The sequence below is a fragment of the Grus americana genome, chromosome 15 (genome assembly GCF_028858705.1).
Source record: "Grus americana isolate bGruAme1 chromosome 15, bGruAme1.mat, whole genome shotgun sequence".
NCBI lineage: Eukaryota > Metazoa > Chordata > Aves > Gruiformes > Gruidae > Grus > Grus americana.
In genome coordinates this window covers 13,085,112-13,102,518 of record NC_072866.1, presented here as the reverse complement: position 1 = coordinate 13,102,518, position 17,407 = coordinate 13,085,112, and the positions used below count along the sequence as shown (strand labels likewise).

The following is a 17,407-nucleotide window of genomic DNA, read 5'->3' as shown; positions in this document are numbered from 1 at the left end:
ATTTTTATTTACATAGTTACGGGGTGAGAGGAAAAAAAGCACTACTGAGGTCAAGCGATTTTCTGCCACAAAGCACCATCAGATTTTATCGGCTGTAATGAAGGATGTGCCTGATCTCTGCAGCGTGCAGAGGCAGGGGGAAAAGCCGAGCTCGCGCTACCACGACTGCCCCAACACGGACAGCGGACAACAGATAACAGCCACTATCTAAGCACGGCAAGGGGAAAGCCACTGCAGATCCTGGAAAAATGTCACAAGCCTACTCAGAAGCAACCAGTGAAAATGGAGACAAAATGTCAAATGAGCTGGTCCATGAGCAAGTGGGGTTGCTAGCAGTCAAGGAGAACACATGTTCACCGGTCTGCAGCAACTGGTAGAGATGGGGGACCATGTGGGTTTCACGGAGGTAATTCTGCCTTCAAAGTTTTGCTCCAAACTCAGTCAGGCGACAAAACCAGTGATTAAACGTGGTACTGAATCTGGCTTCTTGCACCAGTTTAGTCTTGGCAAATGAAAGGGATTTACTGGGGGCCCACGCAGGAGGGCTGGCAGGGGGAATCTCCAAGCGTTAGGGTAAAGATAACAAACAGGAGCTTTTGATGCATTAAGACATTTATAAAAGTCTTTTTTAGAAGAGAATGTCAGCACTGCAACTCCTGAATCCTTACATTTTCTGAGAAGATGACAACCATTTTCTGAAACGCTTCAGAGATTTTTTTTTTAATTTTTTTTTAGGGAAGTCCATTTTCATCAGGCACAACAGGAAGATCACGCTTTAGGAGTTCACGTCTGTCTGTCATTCAAAACAATGTAGAAGGACTCCATGGTGAGAGTGGCTTTTATCCTTCAGTAACCAGTAGACACAAAAGGGCAAACAAGAAGGTTCTTCTAGTAGCCATAGGAGAGGCAAAGTACCATGCAACGTTACAGGAGAACCAATTGCCTGTTTCAGCTGTGAACTCCATTAAAGTCACATGAAAGTGTTAAACCGAATGCTGAAAAACCACACGTTTGATATGGAAGAGGCCTATTATGTCAACTTGCATAGTCCCTGCCAATGCAGCACACTGACTAATGTTAATCATTCTGCGTTCTAATTATCTTACCATTATAGCAATTTCCCTGATGATCATCCTTTTTTTTTTTTCCCCTTTTGCCATTGTTCAGTGTTTTTCAATGGTGCAGGCTGTATGGCTTGGACCACCTCTTTGCCATCCGAGTGTTTCCAAAGAATATACCAAAGGGTGTGTTATTATCTCTCTCCATCATTCCCTTGGCTTACCAGGACATACTTCGTACTTTTAAACAAAAGGACGTGAAAGAGGAGGACACTGCTTTGCTTCTGTCCCCCTCCATGCTACGCACTGAAGCAGATAGGCTGTGGAAACCTCCCAGTGACCCAGTGCTAACCTCTCCTAGCACTTGGTCCGGTGACACAGAGCGCAGCAGTGTTGACACCGATGGGACAGCAGAAACAGCATCCTTGCTATTGCCCAGCTGGAGTGAGACTGCCTTAGTAATTGCAATAGAGCAAGAATGGATTTAATTTATTTTCTGCTTTGCTCCAGAGAAAGAGTCCAGATTTACCCAGTGGCCTCATTCCTACCCCCAGAGCGTGAATGAATTACTGCCTGCAGCGCATTTCACAGTGAGTAGAGAGAAGCAAAGACACAGACAAGTCCCTTGAACCAAGGAAGCGATTGGTCCTCTCTGCCTCATCACCCCCATGTACATATAGTGACATTTTAATTAGCTTCCCCTAAGTCTGACAGACATCCTGGGTCATGCAGAGAAATCACCTTTCGCTTCCTACCATCACAAAATTTGGGAGCGTAAAAAAAAACCCCAAACAAAAACCAAACCACAAAAAAAGCAAGCCAGTCCCCTCTTCCCTCCTACCCAAGCAATTCAATTACTTGCCAGACCACACTAAGAATCCATTAGAGGAGAATATATTCTGCATTTGCTGTGGAAATCTCCTGGTGATCTTATCTGTCTCTCAGTTCAAGCTCAAAACTCAATTGTTTTTTTCTGCCAGTACAAGGAGACTTCAAGCAGCACTGAAATCTTTTCAAATGGGGAGAGCCATCTCTTTGTTTAGAATCTACAGGAATAAGAGAGATTTATAGATAAATTCAAACAATAAGAGGAATGGCTATGGGGCAACCTACTGGATTCTGAAGGGCTTTGAGTTAACTGCTCCAAGCAACAAATTCAACATTATCTTGATCTGACTGCCTAAAGAAATAAATACTTCAGAAGCAGCCTTGCCCAGGAACCAGTTTTCAAGCTATCATCGAGTAAATCAGTAGAACGGCATCATCTCTAACTTTCACACATATCTAAAGGACTCAGACTATCTTTTTGATCCCCTGGAAGCATGCAACATCAGTAAAGAGCATTAAGTTGAACAGAATAGCCAAAGAGCTGAGATGGGCGAGATGAAAGAGTAGGCTCAGGAGGAATAATACGCTGGTGAATTGACTGATAGGTCTGTTTTGCAGTATGTCCAGTAGTTTTTTCTCTAGGATGCTTGAGAGAATGGACAGCATAAAAATCTCCAGGTGCAGACACAGATCTATCTTCTAAGCAGTGTCAACAGCAGCATCACACTCAGAAGATATCAGAGACCCTGGGAAAGCAGAAAGGCCAAAAGACATTGTACATTCAATCCCCAAACTACTTGGACCTAGACGTTAGTGTCTATGTGCCACCAGAGCATAGTCACAGCACCAAGGAAACCACTTCGTGCGTTAGACAATCACTAGTTCTTCCCACCACCCACCTGAAGAGGACCCCAATGAATGTCTACGATATTGCCACCTCCTTCAGCCCAACTTCTATGAACCTTAAGGGAACACCCTCCGTCTGTTCTCCCTCCCGAGCAGTTATTTCCCTCTCCGTTCGGCCTCCTTTTCCATCCCTCTGACCACACCCCAGTCAAATTCTGTTAAAACAATTCCCTATTTTACACCCATATACATCAAGTCACATCTACACAGAAATACAACTGCAAGCATTCTACTAATTGTCTGCAAACAAATATATATAAAAATATAATATATATATAAAAGTTAAATTCCATGGCATTGTATTTAAATGCTCAGGCTGCTCTGCCATGATAATATTAATCATAAGAACTCACATATATATAATCACACTTTTCCTTGCACACTGAACAGATCAACCTAGGAGCAAGCTCTGACTCCTAGGGAAATAACCTTAAGGTCAGCAACTCTAGCTGTGATGGATCTAGAGGGAAAGCAGTTCCACAGCTGAGCTCTCTTGCAGAGACTGCCCTGCCAATAGCTTCTCACATCCCCCTACTCATAAAAATGAGAAAATTTCTGTAATTACTACTGATTGCAACTGTGGTAGCATTGCACACAGAGAAAGGATGTATCCACTGGAAGACAATCAAAAATACACGAAAGGATCTCTGTGGAGCTCGCCTTTGCTGCACAGCCTTCACGTTACTGGGTTTTCAAGTTTTTCATCTTACTAGAGCCAGAAGCACAATGAACCCCCTTTTCAAAAGCAGCATCTTTGTTCTGAAAGGTCACAATCTCGATTCAACATCTTATGTTGTGTCCAATACGCACAATAGTTTTCAGGGACTTTTTATTTCATTTTAAATGTCCTGCCAAAACCGCAAAGAACAGGCACAGCTTCTGTATTATTTAAGAAACGTGGGATTTAAATGTCGATCGGGGGAAGCAGCAGTGTTCCTGATGGAGCCGAACCCCACGCTTGGATAAACACAGATGTGACGGATCACCTGAGAACCCTCCTATCTGTATTTAACACAACTGGGCTTTACGGACACCACCGCTCCTTTGTACACACAGAACCGCCTCATGCGACACCACTCATTTTAAAAAAAGATACACAGAAGATGGTCTTTCTACAGCGTTTCACTTATCCTGCCATCCCGACTGTCTATCCTCATTTAAAGAGAATAGCCCTTCTACCTAAATTAGGCATCGGTTTCCATTCCACTGTTAGCTGTCTTTCAAATCCAGGTAGGAAAGCTGTCAAAAACAATTACTTTTTTCTCACTTGTCTGAATCTACGTCTCTCTAGAGTCTTATCAAACAGCAGCAAATGGAAATTGAGGCAAATTTGGAAACTTAGACTGGGAAGAGACCGTATGGTGATCTGACAGCGTTCGAGGTGCACTGGCGGAGATGCTCTGACATCGGGGTGTTCCTTCTCCCCGCTTCCATCCCCGGGTCTCCCCAGGCACACCACGAGCTCCGATCCCCAGCAAGCCTGGACTGCAGATCGAATTGCTCAGTGCCAAGCGTTTGAGTGACAGAGGCACGTCAAGTTTCCCTTCTACTGTTTGATAAAATTCTTTAGGGGAAACCCATTTTCTTTCTGTAGATCTCTGCCTCTAGGCGTCAAGTAGGTGGTAGGTCGGTCTGATCAAAGGGAAGGGTTCTGGGATATGTAAGATAACGCATCAACAACTCGCACGCTTGAAACCCCCTGACAGAGGTCACATAAAGAAAACGTGTTTCTCTGAAGCACACTGCCATCTCCATCAGTGGCTCAGCTCTGAGCATCTCATTTTCTCACGTGTATTTTAACATCATTACAACCACTGCCCACTCTCCACTGTGACATGAAACAGGCAGATTTTTCTCTTCTCCCCATCACACACACACAAAGAAAAAATGGCTAAACTCTGACTTCATTTCTTTTCCATAATCTGGGCAACACATCCTGAGTCTTCTGTCTCTTAGAGACAGTGTCGAGTTTTCTGCATACCAAGTAGTAGAGGAAAAATCCTGCACCATAACCAGAGTGTCCTTATCAGAAGGATAAAACTGTTGAAGAATATTACTGAAAATGACTTTACATAGACCCGTGGCAAAAAGCCAGACCTCAACAGAAGTGGCAAAGACAAAGACAACATGAAAGTATGACCTATCACTTTGTTTTAATCAAAAATTCGAAAATAATTGGATCATCAACAAAGGCTGAAATGATAACTAGTACTGAAAAGCTAAAAGCCTAACATGGAGAGAGCTGTAATTTATGGATGTGGTATTCATAGAAATCTGAGAAAAAGCACAAAACTTCAGTAAACAAACCTTGCCAGGCGTTATTTTCCCTATACGGGTCTAAACGACATTTTTGTTTTGTTTCTGTAACATCGCAGTAGAATTCAAAGCAGTGGAAGAATAACAGAAAATGAAGAAAGAACAATTGAAAACGAACTCATGCCATCAACTGACTACAGAGAAAAACCAGAAAACTATAAAGGGACAGTCACTCATTTCCTGAAACTTTGTTTTTTCTTTGCTCTGTGATTAGTAAGATTAGAGAAGCTTAAAAGTGAAGTCTCTTTTGGAAACGGTTGTGTCTGTCTCTGCAGCCTTGGCTTTCACCTGCAGATTCTGGGGAATCAGTGAAACGCTCTTCTTGCACAGGAGCCTTCTGTAGTTGCTACTTACTACTACTTCATCAGCTAGAATGACATGTTGTTGGGGGGGGCATTTTATAAGCACAACTGTGCGTCTGAACGTGTAGTTGTAGCTGAAATTACCAATTTTCTTACATCCTTGCTCTTTTTACCATACGAGAACACTGAGTGGTGTCTCTGCCACCATACTTCCCTTTGATGAAAGCAGTACACGCACACAGAATACCCCCAGATTTAGTGGTTTAGTGACCCCCAGCCATGCAACCAAGTCATAGACCCGCAGAATGGGTTGGGTGGGAAGGGACCTCAAAGCCCATCTAGTTCCAACCCCCGTGCCATGGGCAGGGACACCCTCCACCAGCCCAGGTTGCCCAAAGCCCCATCCAACCTGGCCTTGAACACTGCCAGGGAGCCAGGGGCATCCACAGCTTCTCTGGGCAACCTGTGCCAGGGCCTCACCTCCCTCACAGGGAAGAATTTCTCCCTAATATCTAATCTAAACCTCTTCTCCTTCAGCTTAAGGCCATTCCCCCTGTCCTGTCACTCCCTGCCCTTGTAACCAGCCCCTCTCCAGCTTTCCTGTAGCCCCTTCAGGTACTGGAAGGGGCTCTAAGGTCTCCCCGGAGCCTTCTCTTCTCCAGGCTGAACCACCCCAACTCTCTCAGCCTGTCCTCATAGCAGAGGTGCTCCAGCCCTCTGACCATCTTCTGGCCTCCTTTGGACTTGCTCCAGTCTTGCGCAACTTTTAAAACCTCACCATTCATTCTGCAATAGCTGTTCAGAAAGTCGAGGCTTGTTTCAAGCCAGCTCTCTTGTACCACAGCAGGACGCGAGCAATTTCTGGGTGTTTGCCCTCTGCAGAATACACGCACTCTAGGAGCAACCTCCTAGTCAGTGCGGCAGCATCCTCATCTGCATTTTCTGCTTGTCACCAATTTTTCTACTCTAGCATGGATGCCACCTCTTAAAGTTTGTGCTCCGTGTGTACTGGTACAGCGACGTTTTCCAGCGGGACATTTCACCTGCCCCAGCTCTCTCCGTGCTTGCTCTGAGCTCTCCGTGCTGCTGCTCAGGTACTGACGCTTAGCGCACTGACCTTTCACTGTTCAGAGCTGTTCAGGAAATCCAGCGCTCTCCCCTCCTCCGCTTCTCCTCTAATGAGCTGTGTGATGCCACACAACTGCTGATATTTTCAGGGATAGTGGCAGAAGTACATTAATGAATTTATTATGGATTTTTGTGTTAAATGTATTATGCAAATGTTAATCAGTTTCTGCAGAACTTCGAGAAAGGTGCTGCATGAAATAAACAATACGGATGTTAGCGCTGGCAGTAAAATTTATAGAGCTTCAGGTGTTTAATATTCAATGTGCAAATTCCTTTTAAAAATTTTTTTTTAAAGGACATGTTGGTAAAATTTCCCTGCACAAATGCGAATCTATGCAATCCTGGTCCCTGACATTAACAAACATTAGCAAGTCTGTACTGTGCGTGTCCTTGTTTTATTTGAAATCTGCTTTGCACATCACATTTATCAGGGCACTGAGGCCAAGAAACAGCTTCTCCTTGAACCACGTCATGACAAATCTACAACTTGATGACAAGTTTATACTTCTCCTCTCTGCTCCCATGGAACGTCTCCAATTCCTGTTAATTCTAATAAGTGTGATTTATTCAGAATTAACATGCACAAATATTTGCATAGCCCCAGCTAATTCAGTGTCACGTGGTCCTCAAGGCTGGAGCACTGCAGGTGCTACGCTCCTTCCAGCTGACACCGGTTCTAGGACTTTCTTCAGTACCTAATCCACCTGGCACGAGTTACACGATGTTTTCTCCTCTCTATATAACACATATAATCCTTTTAGCACAATTTATAGGCACATTATAGGGGAAGTTCTTGTCCCCCATACTCGTTTGGGTAGCACTTTAGCACATACCCTTAGCAGTTCACTGTGAACACTAGAGATACCTACCCAGCAAAGCAGTTTGCCTACAGCTTAACCCAACCAGCTCAAGCGCTAATTGAAGTGAAGGTGTAACAACACAGGTTTTTACTCACGATAACCACCAAAGTACATGCTCGGTGACTCCACGACGCCTCTCCAACCCTGGCATGTTACTGCCTGTGCTATACCACTTCCAGGGCTACTGTTAGCCATGCTACCAGAGTCACTTAGTCGGTGCTGCAATCACAGCCGTCTTGCTGTGTGCGTATTCTCAAATGCAAGCAGCGCGTACCTCTCATATGTCATAAATGGATACCCATGATGTCTAGGTTATATGCTCACAGTGAGCAATAGAGTTATTTAGGTCCTGGAGAGACTCCTGGAAGTGTAAAGGTACCTGCAAATACCTTTGCAATGAGGCTAAGAATTAGGAAAGCCAATCCCCGAGTGAAATGCCTGTGCTACACTGGAGCTATTGGGTCAATAACGAATAGAAATAGTATAAATTTAACCAAGGCAACAGAGATGTTTATCACATGTATTTTTCATCGGTGTTTTGAGCAAAATGGTGGGGTGACCCCCAGAGTGGTCTCTGCCAATACACACTTGAGCAGAAACATGCTTCCTTACATCAGTGAAGACTTGCTGCAGCCTGTGAAGTTCAGAAGATAATCTTTGCTTGTAAAAGATGAGTTTGTTACTGGTAAAATCCAGGAGTCTGTGGAAGGGATCACAAATTGCTCTGTTCCCCATCCACTCCCACACGCTCCCATGAAAATCAATGCAGTGGATGAGCTGGGCAGTACGATACAATATGATACGGCTTTCTGCAGACCTGGACTTCTCTGCTTAGTTCATCTTTTTTTTTTTACTGGATCTCCTGCTGTAGTTCTCAGCTATTCTATCTTGTAATTACATCCCTCTGAAGCACACAAATTCGTTCCTATGCCTTGCCTGACCAAAGAGATGCCAAGTGGTTTGCCCAAACCCATTTAAAGAAGCCACCTTTTTTTTCTTAAAAAAAAAAAAAAAAAAAAAAAAAAAAAGGCTGAACTTGACCACCTGAGGTTTTCAACAAGAACAAGCTGTGCCACAGAGGCTAATGTGGACCACAGCATGCACAGATGAAGGAAAAAGGATAGGAGTTCATGAAAGGGAAAGCACAGAGATAATCCAGGAAGAAGACTCATGAGCATTTGAGAGGTCAATTAGGGAACCTTGAAAGGTTGACAGTGTCCCTTTAGGTTTTATAATAGTGTAAATGATTCATTCATCATTCTTCACTGGTCACATAATGAACAGTTAGACTGTTAAATGGCCTCAACTTTGCCTTGGGCTCTTAACTCCAAGCCAGTTACTGCCTGGCTGCCAAAGTCCTACCTATAAAATGAGTCATTAACGCTTAAAGAGGAGAAATGCTCCCTGTCCACCACGCAGAGGAATCTGCACGTGGGGTACAGCTCCCTGATGTTTTCTTAGTCCCTCAAAACACAGCACTAGGATAAAAGGGAGACTACCCCAACCACAAAGGTTGCAGAGATAAGGGAAAAAAGCATGAGAGCATCTGGATGCCCCAGCACCTTCATCGTCCATGGACATTTGACTCCTGGAGAACTTATGTCAGCTACTCTTAGTGATAAAATGATAATATTTCTGCTTGCAGAACTTGCTTATTTCTTATCTTCAAATCATTACAGCTACAGCATAACCACCACTGAAGTGGACAAGTGGTTTAAGCTTTAATTTGTGCAAAAATAATAAATTTAAAGCCTGGCAGAAACTAAGATTTAATTTAACGAGATTAATACCTTAAAATGTAAAACGGTCAATAACAATAGCAAAGTTAGACATTTAGAAAGGAACTACTGCACATGCATTAATGAACACCTCAAAACACATTAATAAAGTCATGCCAGCATGAAAAAATACCCCCCAATACTTTGTGATGTGTGTTTTTCTCAGGCAGTTCCCTTGTGGACACTGTAATAGGGAATCCAGTCCCTTCTATTCTGACAGCAAAATTTAGCATAAATACCAGCTTCTGGCTGGGGAAAGTCTTCTGATGACTGTCCTCAAACTATGTAGCTCGTCAACTCTTTCGGAGCTCTTTGAGATAATGGGCAAAAATCAATTATTTCAATATGTATGAATAATATTGCATTTTTGTGAGTGTAGCTGTCATACTACTGACCTGCAGAAAGGCTAAACACAACTAGTTACTTCTGCGACCAGGGGCATCTGACTCAAAGTTGCTCAGTTCAGGGTTTGTGCCAAACCGCAAATTTTTCACGCAGCCAAAGTAACCTTGTAGAGTTTCACCTAGTCCCTGAGATCCCCTCGCAGCTTTCTGTCACCCTCTTCAGGTTTCATTGACCGCCAGCATCCACAGCTGATTCCTTTCCCTCAGAAAGAAGCAGGACAATAAAGACTCCTCTCATGTAGCCTCACAAATACACATGCACACGCTCAAAGGGATTAGGCTGCTAGCTTGGGTATGGGACTAGAGGCAACTTTCAAGCCCAAACACATCTCGCTGTAAAAAACAGATCTGTACAGATCTGCTTATCTGAACTCTAACTGGAGTTTCATTTTTCTCACCAACCAGCTGTGAACTAATTATGAGGACTTCTAACTAGTCCTGCTCCCTCTCCAAGCATATGGATCCAATTAAGTCAAACTGCAGCTGATTTTAATCAATCTTCCTTGAAGCAGCCAAACTTGAAGAATCTCTTCTCCTTCAGCTTAAAGAGTAGAAGAGAGCAGGAAAAGCAGGAGAGTAGTATTTGCATAAGGAACACTTCACATCCGCTTGGTTGCCTGTAAACACAAGGCTCCTAGCAGTAAGAAATGCTAATTGAACACTCCTCACAAGTCTTTCCTCCCACTTTATCCAAAAAGCACTGATTTGATCAGTCTCTTTTGCTCCTGGCATCGAGTTGCACTTTTCCACCAGCAGCTCAGGAAGATGGTCCGGATCACTTTGGATAACTGAAGAAACCAAACCTTTCACTGAAATCTCAACAAGTCTGCCCCGCCGTAGGCCAAGCAGTAACAGCGCATCTGCTTTCCTGGAAGCCTTTTTTGCTTCATAGAAAGAAAGATGGGTAGAGAAGAGGAGATAAAATTGTCTGGTTAAACCTGCTCTTCTTATACATTACTTGAATCCCTCTCCTGAGCCACAGTTCAAATGTTTTTCTTAAGCTCATGTCCTGGGTGATGGGGAGGCACCCTCAGCGGGGTGTCATTTCTCTATAGTTTCAACATTTCTTGTGTTTTTGTAATCTGAGGTTTTTATTAGCAGTAAAGACCTGACCAGTGAGTAATATCCATGCTAAAGTCTTTATACCAGTGAAGGAAAATCAATGCAGCCTGCAGCTAGGTGTCAAGAGCCAAGGGGTTTTGGAAGAAGGGGTGTGTGGAGATGGAAAGCACCTTCAGCCATAATTCAAGCTGTCCCCACACAAACACAGAATACAAAGAGATGTCAGATGTTATATACACTGCTGTGGATAGCTATCAGTATCTCAGTTTCTTTATTTGTTAATAAATACGCTCGGGGAGCGTGAATCGCACACCTAACACAAAAGTGCCTGTCTACGTGCTCGCTTGCCCTCTGGCCGGTCCGTCGGGGTCCTGTAGCTCCCAAAGTGGGCTGTTGTTAGCAGCAGCCAAAGCAGAAATGCGCAAAATTCATGTGCCAAGACTCGGATACAATGGCATGAGAAAGGAGGCAAACATTTCTTAAACTTTACTCAGTACAGTAAACCATTGATGTTTTTAATTACCCGATATTAGCCGTATGTCCCTAGATTTCATCCACCGCACGCTGCGAACTCAACAGACTTCAGGCCAGTATAAAGCAGTTAAAGCCTTAATTCTACATCCTGCCTCTTCCTCTTCCAAATTCACACCCCTCCTATGTATCTTTCATTTAGTCAATACAATTCCAGAAAGTCAGAGGTTTTATTTTAAAAAAGAAGGAACTGCAGATAAAGATTTGTCAGAAATCGCCCTCATCCCACCTTGTTTAATGTCACCCCCTACCTTCTCTTACACCTTTATTTGATTTGATGCCATGCTTTTCCCATGTGTGTAATTTCAATCATCTTTCTGTTCAGTAAAATTTTCTTGTGATTTCTGTCTATAAAGTTTGTCTTGCCTTTTCTTCCTTTGCGACAGAGGTACGTTATTTTAACCCATCCTTTCCCAGTGATTTCTTTCAGACATGGGAATAAATAACATGTCAAACTAGCAACATTTCAGTATCCTTATCTGAAAGTATAATAATATTTTCAGCGTATTTGCACAGTACTGATAGAAGAGGTGAATTTCTAAGCTTATCCTTAACTTAGTGGGTTCCCACTGTAAGGAACCTTCTTCCATTGTGTTTATAAAAAAAAAGTCATTCTAAGCTTGGCCTGTCAAGATATTTGATTCTCAAGGTGAATAAAAAATGGGAAGGCTGATGTTTTCTCCTCCGAGAAGTTCTGAAATCTTGACCATTCAGGTGGGCACACACCGATCAATACTGACATTTTAGCATTCAGCTTACATATTCCCATATTTATGCTTCCCTCTCGACTCCTCTTTCAGAGAAACTGCTTTTAGCAGACAGTCCTCTAAGACACAAGGAAAGTGAGAAGCTAAGGAAGGGGAGAGCTACCTCTTGGTAAATAAAGAATTAAAGCCATGTCCTCAGCCTTGGCAAAGCAGATGTAAGAGCACGATTACCTTAATTCAGCTCACTAACCAGCCTTTTGGGGGACTGGCAGATTTCTCCCTCCTAGACCTCCCAAGCCAGATGATCACCTTCCTTCTCTTTTTCCGCAGCTACCTGTTATCTCATCCTTCCCATGTAATTTTTACTCTATCTGCAGGTTGTTCCTGCTCTCCCTGGCTCCCTCCACAAAGCCCTGACCTCCACAATACTGCATTCAAACAGCGAGCACCATTAACGAGACAGGCCATGGGCATCCTGTGACGAGTTTTCAAAGCCTTTTTGGTGACCAGTTCCGCTGTTATTGTATAGTAGCTTTACCACAGCACGAAGGTCCCATCTTGTTCCTCTCACCACAACACTCTGCTGTACTGTGAAAGCTCAGCTACCCCAACGGCAGCTGCTGCTGATCGCTACTGAGGACCAGAAGGCAGACAATTAGCAAGACTACACTGAAGACTTTGGATCTTTCTTCTTTGAACGTGCAATTTAAAAAAGCTTGGTGTTCTGGCATCTCAAGAGCAGCAGGAGGAAACAAAGCAGAGCCTCTTTAGGCATCATGAAGGAAATAGGGAATTCCTCTGGTCAGGCCTTCCTGGCAAGCCCGCAGTCATTGTAAAACAACGTTGGCAGATTAAATGTGACCTGAGTGAGTTGTAATCTGCTCTGAAACCAAAGCTGCTGTAGTGTTTGTTGGAGACCTCAGCATCCAAACACCAGCCCAAAGCTTTCATCTCCTTCTGATGACTGAAACCCAATTAAAGGAGAGCCGGGTGACAGGTTTCACACTAAACATGGCTCAGCAGAGATGCTCAGCAGCCCTTACCTCCCTGCTTTATCAAAGCTGTCACTACTCCTGTCTCTAGGAACTGGTAATAATAAAAAAAAAAAGATTTGATTCGCCTCTAATAGGTGTCAAGATAAAATCAATGGTCTGTCTGAAATCTGAGTAATTTCAAACCTGCAGGTTTTCTACCATGAAGCAATTTACATGAAAATGGAAAAAAAGAAGAGAGAAAGAAAGAAAAATTAAGAGAACGAAATGCTACGATGCTGAATTGTTCAGCACATCAGAGAGAAGAGAAGGGAGAGAGAACACTGTTCATTGCAGGATGGGCTTTGATTAAACAAACAGGCTCAGGTTCTTCTTTGCTCCAGCACCTTTCAAACAGGAAACACTATAAAAGCTTGAAGCAACCCCCACGCCGCACCCCTGCCCAGGAAAGCTGTTCCCAGAACAGGAGCTGGCTGAATAGACAGACCACTCAATGCTGCAGGTGCCCCTGTCCTCCTTCACAGAGGGTGAGACTTCACTGATCTATCCAGAGGGAAAAGCTGAAGACCTTCCGCCATACAGGACAGCACTGCCTCAAGAAAAGGTAAACCACCGACAGTAACACAGCAAAAGAAACACACCCTGTCATCCTTCTGACTCCACACCTTCCGCCTCTCTGTGTCTGTGATCTGGAGATGCTGCCGTGCCATTTCTCAACAGCATTGGTGCTTCCTGGCTTGGAAAACTACTACCTAATGAGGCAACGACTGGTGGTCTCCATCTCCATCGCTGACAGCAGCAGTGGAGTCTTCAGTACAAATGGAGCTCAGATTTTCCTATAAGATCCGTGCCGTTAAGCCCCCTCTACACTCCTGCTGTGGCACGAATGAATTTGGAGACAAACAACTTATGGTAGTGGAGTTATTTAAAATGGAACAGTTTTTAAGGCTCCAGGAAGAAAAAGAAGAGGTTCTAGGCAAAGGCATCCGAAGAGACAACTGCATTTGTGTGACTGCATCTGACATCAAAACAGTAACCCGGTCAGAGACACGGGTGGTTTGGTGCAGTTTGCACAGGCTTCTGAAAAACTCCTTGCCCAGACTAAGGGAGGTGAAGTTGTGTGCTGTGAGCATTCTGGCACATCTGTTAGGACAGCTATGGCAAACGAACTATGTCAGGCTCCCCAGCTGCCCTGGACCTCCACGTTTCCTACCTGCAGCGTTAGCTTCTCCAGCTTAATTTCCAGAGATCTGTTCTCCTCTTCGAGCTTGCTACGTTCAGCCTCCAGCTCCTCAATTTTCAGCCTGGAAAAGAAGGGAAAGTTAATACACATTGTGTCCCTGCACAGTCCCACCACAAATAATCAAGTAAAACATAAAATCATCGGTAGTATCAGATTATTCCTGTATTCAGTATCACAAAGCTATACTACTGAGGCAGCTAAAACATATGACTAAAAGATACAAGTCTGTATGATGAAAATATAATTCCTAAAAGTATATTAAAAATATACAATTTGAATATAAAGCAAATCCAACTTAGATACTTCCTCAACCAGAGACCGAGTCTAGATCATCATGTTTAATAACCACCAACAGCTAAAATCTCCATGAGTGCATCAAATCTTTTTGATCTGATTTATACTTTTGGCCTTCACAATACTGCTTGGCAGTAAGTTCCACAATTTAATTATGTGCTGTATGAAAAATTAGTTCATTTTGGTTTATACTTCATATGTGATTATTTTACTGAGTGCCTGTTAGTTCTGCTATGAAAAGTTGTGAATAATTGCATCCTACTCCCCTCTCCATATCGCTCTACAGGTCTCCTCTATTATTTCCTGAAAAATCTCAATTTAGTCTTCCCTCACATCAAGGATTTTCCATACTTCTGCTCATCTTTATTTGCCCTTCCTTATTGTTCTTCAAGTTTTAATAGAGTTTTTGCTATAAGAAAAGCTAAAATTACAAACAGCACTCAGATGTATTCAGTGGTATAATGAGGTATAATGTTTTGTTCTCATCATCTTTTCCAGTAATTCCTCATATTCTATTTGTCTTTTTAACTACTGAGCACTTACCTGGTATTTTTAGAAAACTGTTCACAATAACGTGAGATCTCTTTCTTCAGTGAGAACAGCTCATTTAGAGCCCACTATTGTGGGAGTAAGAGTAAAGGCATCTTATGTGCATGTGTTTTGCAATTATTGACATACAACTTCATTTCCCATCTCGAGCAGCATCACAAGATTCTGCTGAGCAGTCTGATAAGCTGAATAATTTCATATTGTATCAAATTCTGTCACCTCACTACTCACAAACTCCTCTGTGCTGGACAACAAGCTCCCAATAAAAACCCATTCTAGGACCTAGTTAAAACCTCTTGGGATTGTGAAAACAACATTTATTCTTCGATTTTCCATCTTTTAACTTTGTATTACATAAGCAAATTAATGGAAGCAAAATGCATCAAGCTGTACAAAGTAGAAAGACACTATATTATCTCTGGCTCAGGAAATCCTGGAGACAAGGCACTAGAAGCTAGGAGAGCCTTCTGGCAACGTACCCCAGGAGCTTTGTCCTATTTGCACGGTCCTCAACCACCGGCCATCCCTGCAGACAGCACACCGGGACAGCCAGCCCTCTGTGATGTTTATATTCTTATTAACCCAGCAAAGATCCTTCTTTCTTATTCCAGAGTAAAGTTTCTTTGTGACCTTTGGCTCAAAGCTTTTCGAAAGGTCAAATACATTATATCAACCATATCAGCCTTAGCCAAATGATTGTAGAATCCTTCAGAGAACTCTATCAAAGGCAGGTGATATTACTATAAAACATTCGATATAACATTTTTGCTTGCATTTAAGCACAGAATACAAAAACCTTAATGCTGCTTCAAGAACCTCACCTTTCGCATGTTAACTTCCTGGGATTAACTGTGCAACTAACGCATATTAACACCGATCTTTGCATTCAATTTTCTCAGGATCCTTTTCCAGAATATTTTTAAAAAATTAATTATCTTGCTTGATAATACTCACTTTTAAATGACCTAAATTAAGCTTAAAATCCTTGCACCGTGACAATAAACAATGCGCCCATCTGCCAATATCCCAAAATTATGCAACAGAAATTTCAGGTGCAACTAAGAAGTCGTCTCTCCTACTCACTGGGCAAAAGTTACAAACTTTTCCATAGAAGCTGGTTGACCTACAACATGTTCAGCGCAGAGACGTCTCCTTTATAAATACGCAGTTTGAATTGCTTAAATTATTTGTAAGCCCGACCCCTGCTGGTAATTTTCAGATATTATAAAATATCTTTTTTTTTCACTCTTGGAAGCTTCTAAAATGCCGAGGAACGGCTTTTAGCATCGTCTGGGCCATTAAAAAAGATCATCAATAATTTCCAGAAGAGACACAAAGCTAGCGGGGATGGAGGATGCTGAAGAAGCAGGAGACTGAAAAGGTCGGAAAAAATGGAAATTCAAAATGGAATTAATGCTTTTAGCGGTGTGTTTCTAAATGGATTGCAGAACAGGCCACAAGAAGAACAACGTTTTTCTCTGAGGAACAACAGTGCAGCAGCTCCTGAAAGGTCAGAGCCAGACACAGGACTCTCTCGTCAGTACTTTCTCCACTCTTGACATGCTGAATTTTCATTTAGAACAAATTTCTCCCCATCCAGCCTCCCAAATAAGCTGTGATGTTGCTGTTATCTGCCTGCAGAACTTCTCTCCAGGTAGAGGTTTAAGCTCAGGCCTCTCAGATGCCCTTTAAAAATCATTCACAGCGGTCACCATAAAACACTTCACAAAGATGCGAGACACAAGCGAGCTGTAACAAGGGTAGGCTTAAATCATCTTATTTTTGTTCTATTTCACCTGCAATTTTAAGATTTAATAATCTGTTCGTGCCCTTCGTGCCTCACTGAAGAAAGAGCGGCGATTCAAAGCCCGGGGTGCCTGCCGTCGGGCAGCAGACGTACCCGGACCGTGTGTTTGTGACTGGCAGCGTGCAGAAGAGCGCCCGCGAGCGTGGCCGAAGCTCGCAGCCTCTCCCCTGGGCTCGTCCCTCGGGCGCCCGCTCCTTCCCCGTATCCCAGCATCCCAGCTCCCTTCAGAGACAAAACCTGCCGCTTCCTCTGTGCTGAAGAGCGGGAACACTGCTGCAACCTCTTTGTACCAGAGAGGTTTTTAGGACGGACTAGTGCTTTCACTATTTATCCCTCTTCTAACCTATTTTTAACACTGTTAAGTGTCCTGAATCTCCAGTGGGAAAGCATTAAGAACCATTAGCAAACAGTTTGTGCTATTTTAGCTTTGCTTTCCAGCCCTAGGGAACTCTTCCCAATGGCAAAGAGAGAGAAGCAAGGGAAATCCTATCTATATATAAACACAGCAAAGCGTTTGCAGCTGCTGGTTAAGATACGGCAGTCAAATATTGAAAAATATTTACTTGCTTGGCACTTGAATTTTTTCATTTACGTAAATTCAGGTACAGGGCCAACTGTGTTCTGCTTTTGGATGCACTGGCG

General features: G+C 43.1%; 1 protein-coding gene across 3 annotated transcripts in view; it reads right to left on the bottom strand.

Annotated features, from left to right (window-relative positions):
- MAD1L1 (mitotic arrest deficient 1 like 1) overlaps positions 1 to 17,407 on the bottom strand; it is a 372,656-nt gene that overhangs the window by 146,498 nt on the left and 208,751 nt on the right. For all 3 annotated transcript variants that reach the window (XM_054842372.1, XM_054842373.1, XM_054842374.1), the window contains one exon: positions 14,086 to 14,176. In XM_054842372.1, coding sequence (XP_054698347.1) covers positions 14,086 to 14,176 — 91 coding nt within the window. The remainder of the gene's footprint in view (positions 1 to 14,085; positions 14,177 to 17,407) is intronic.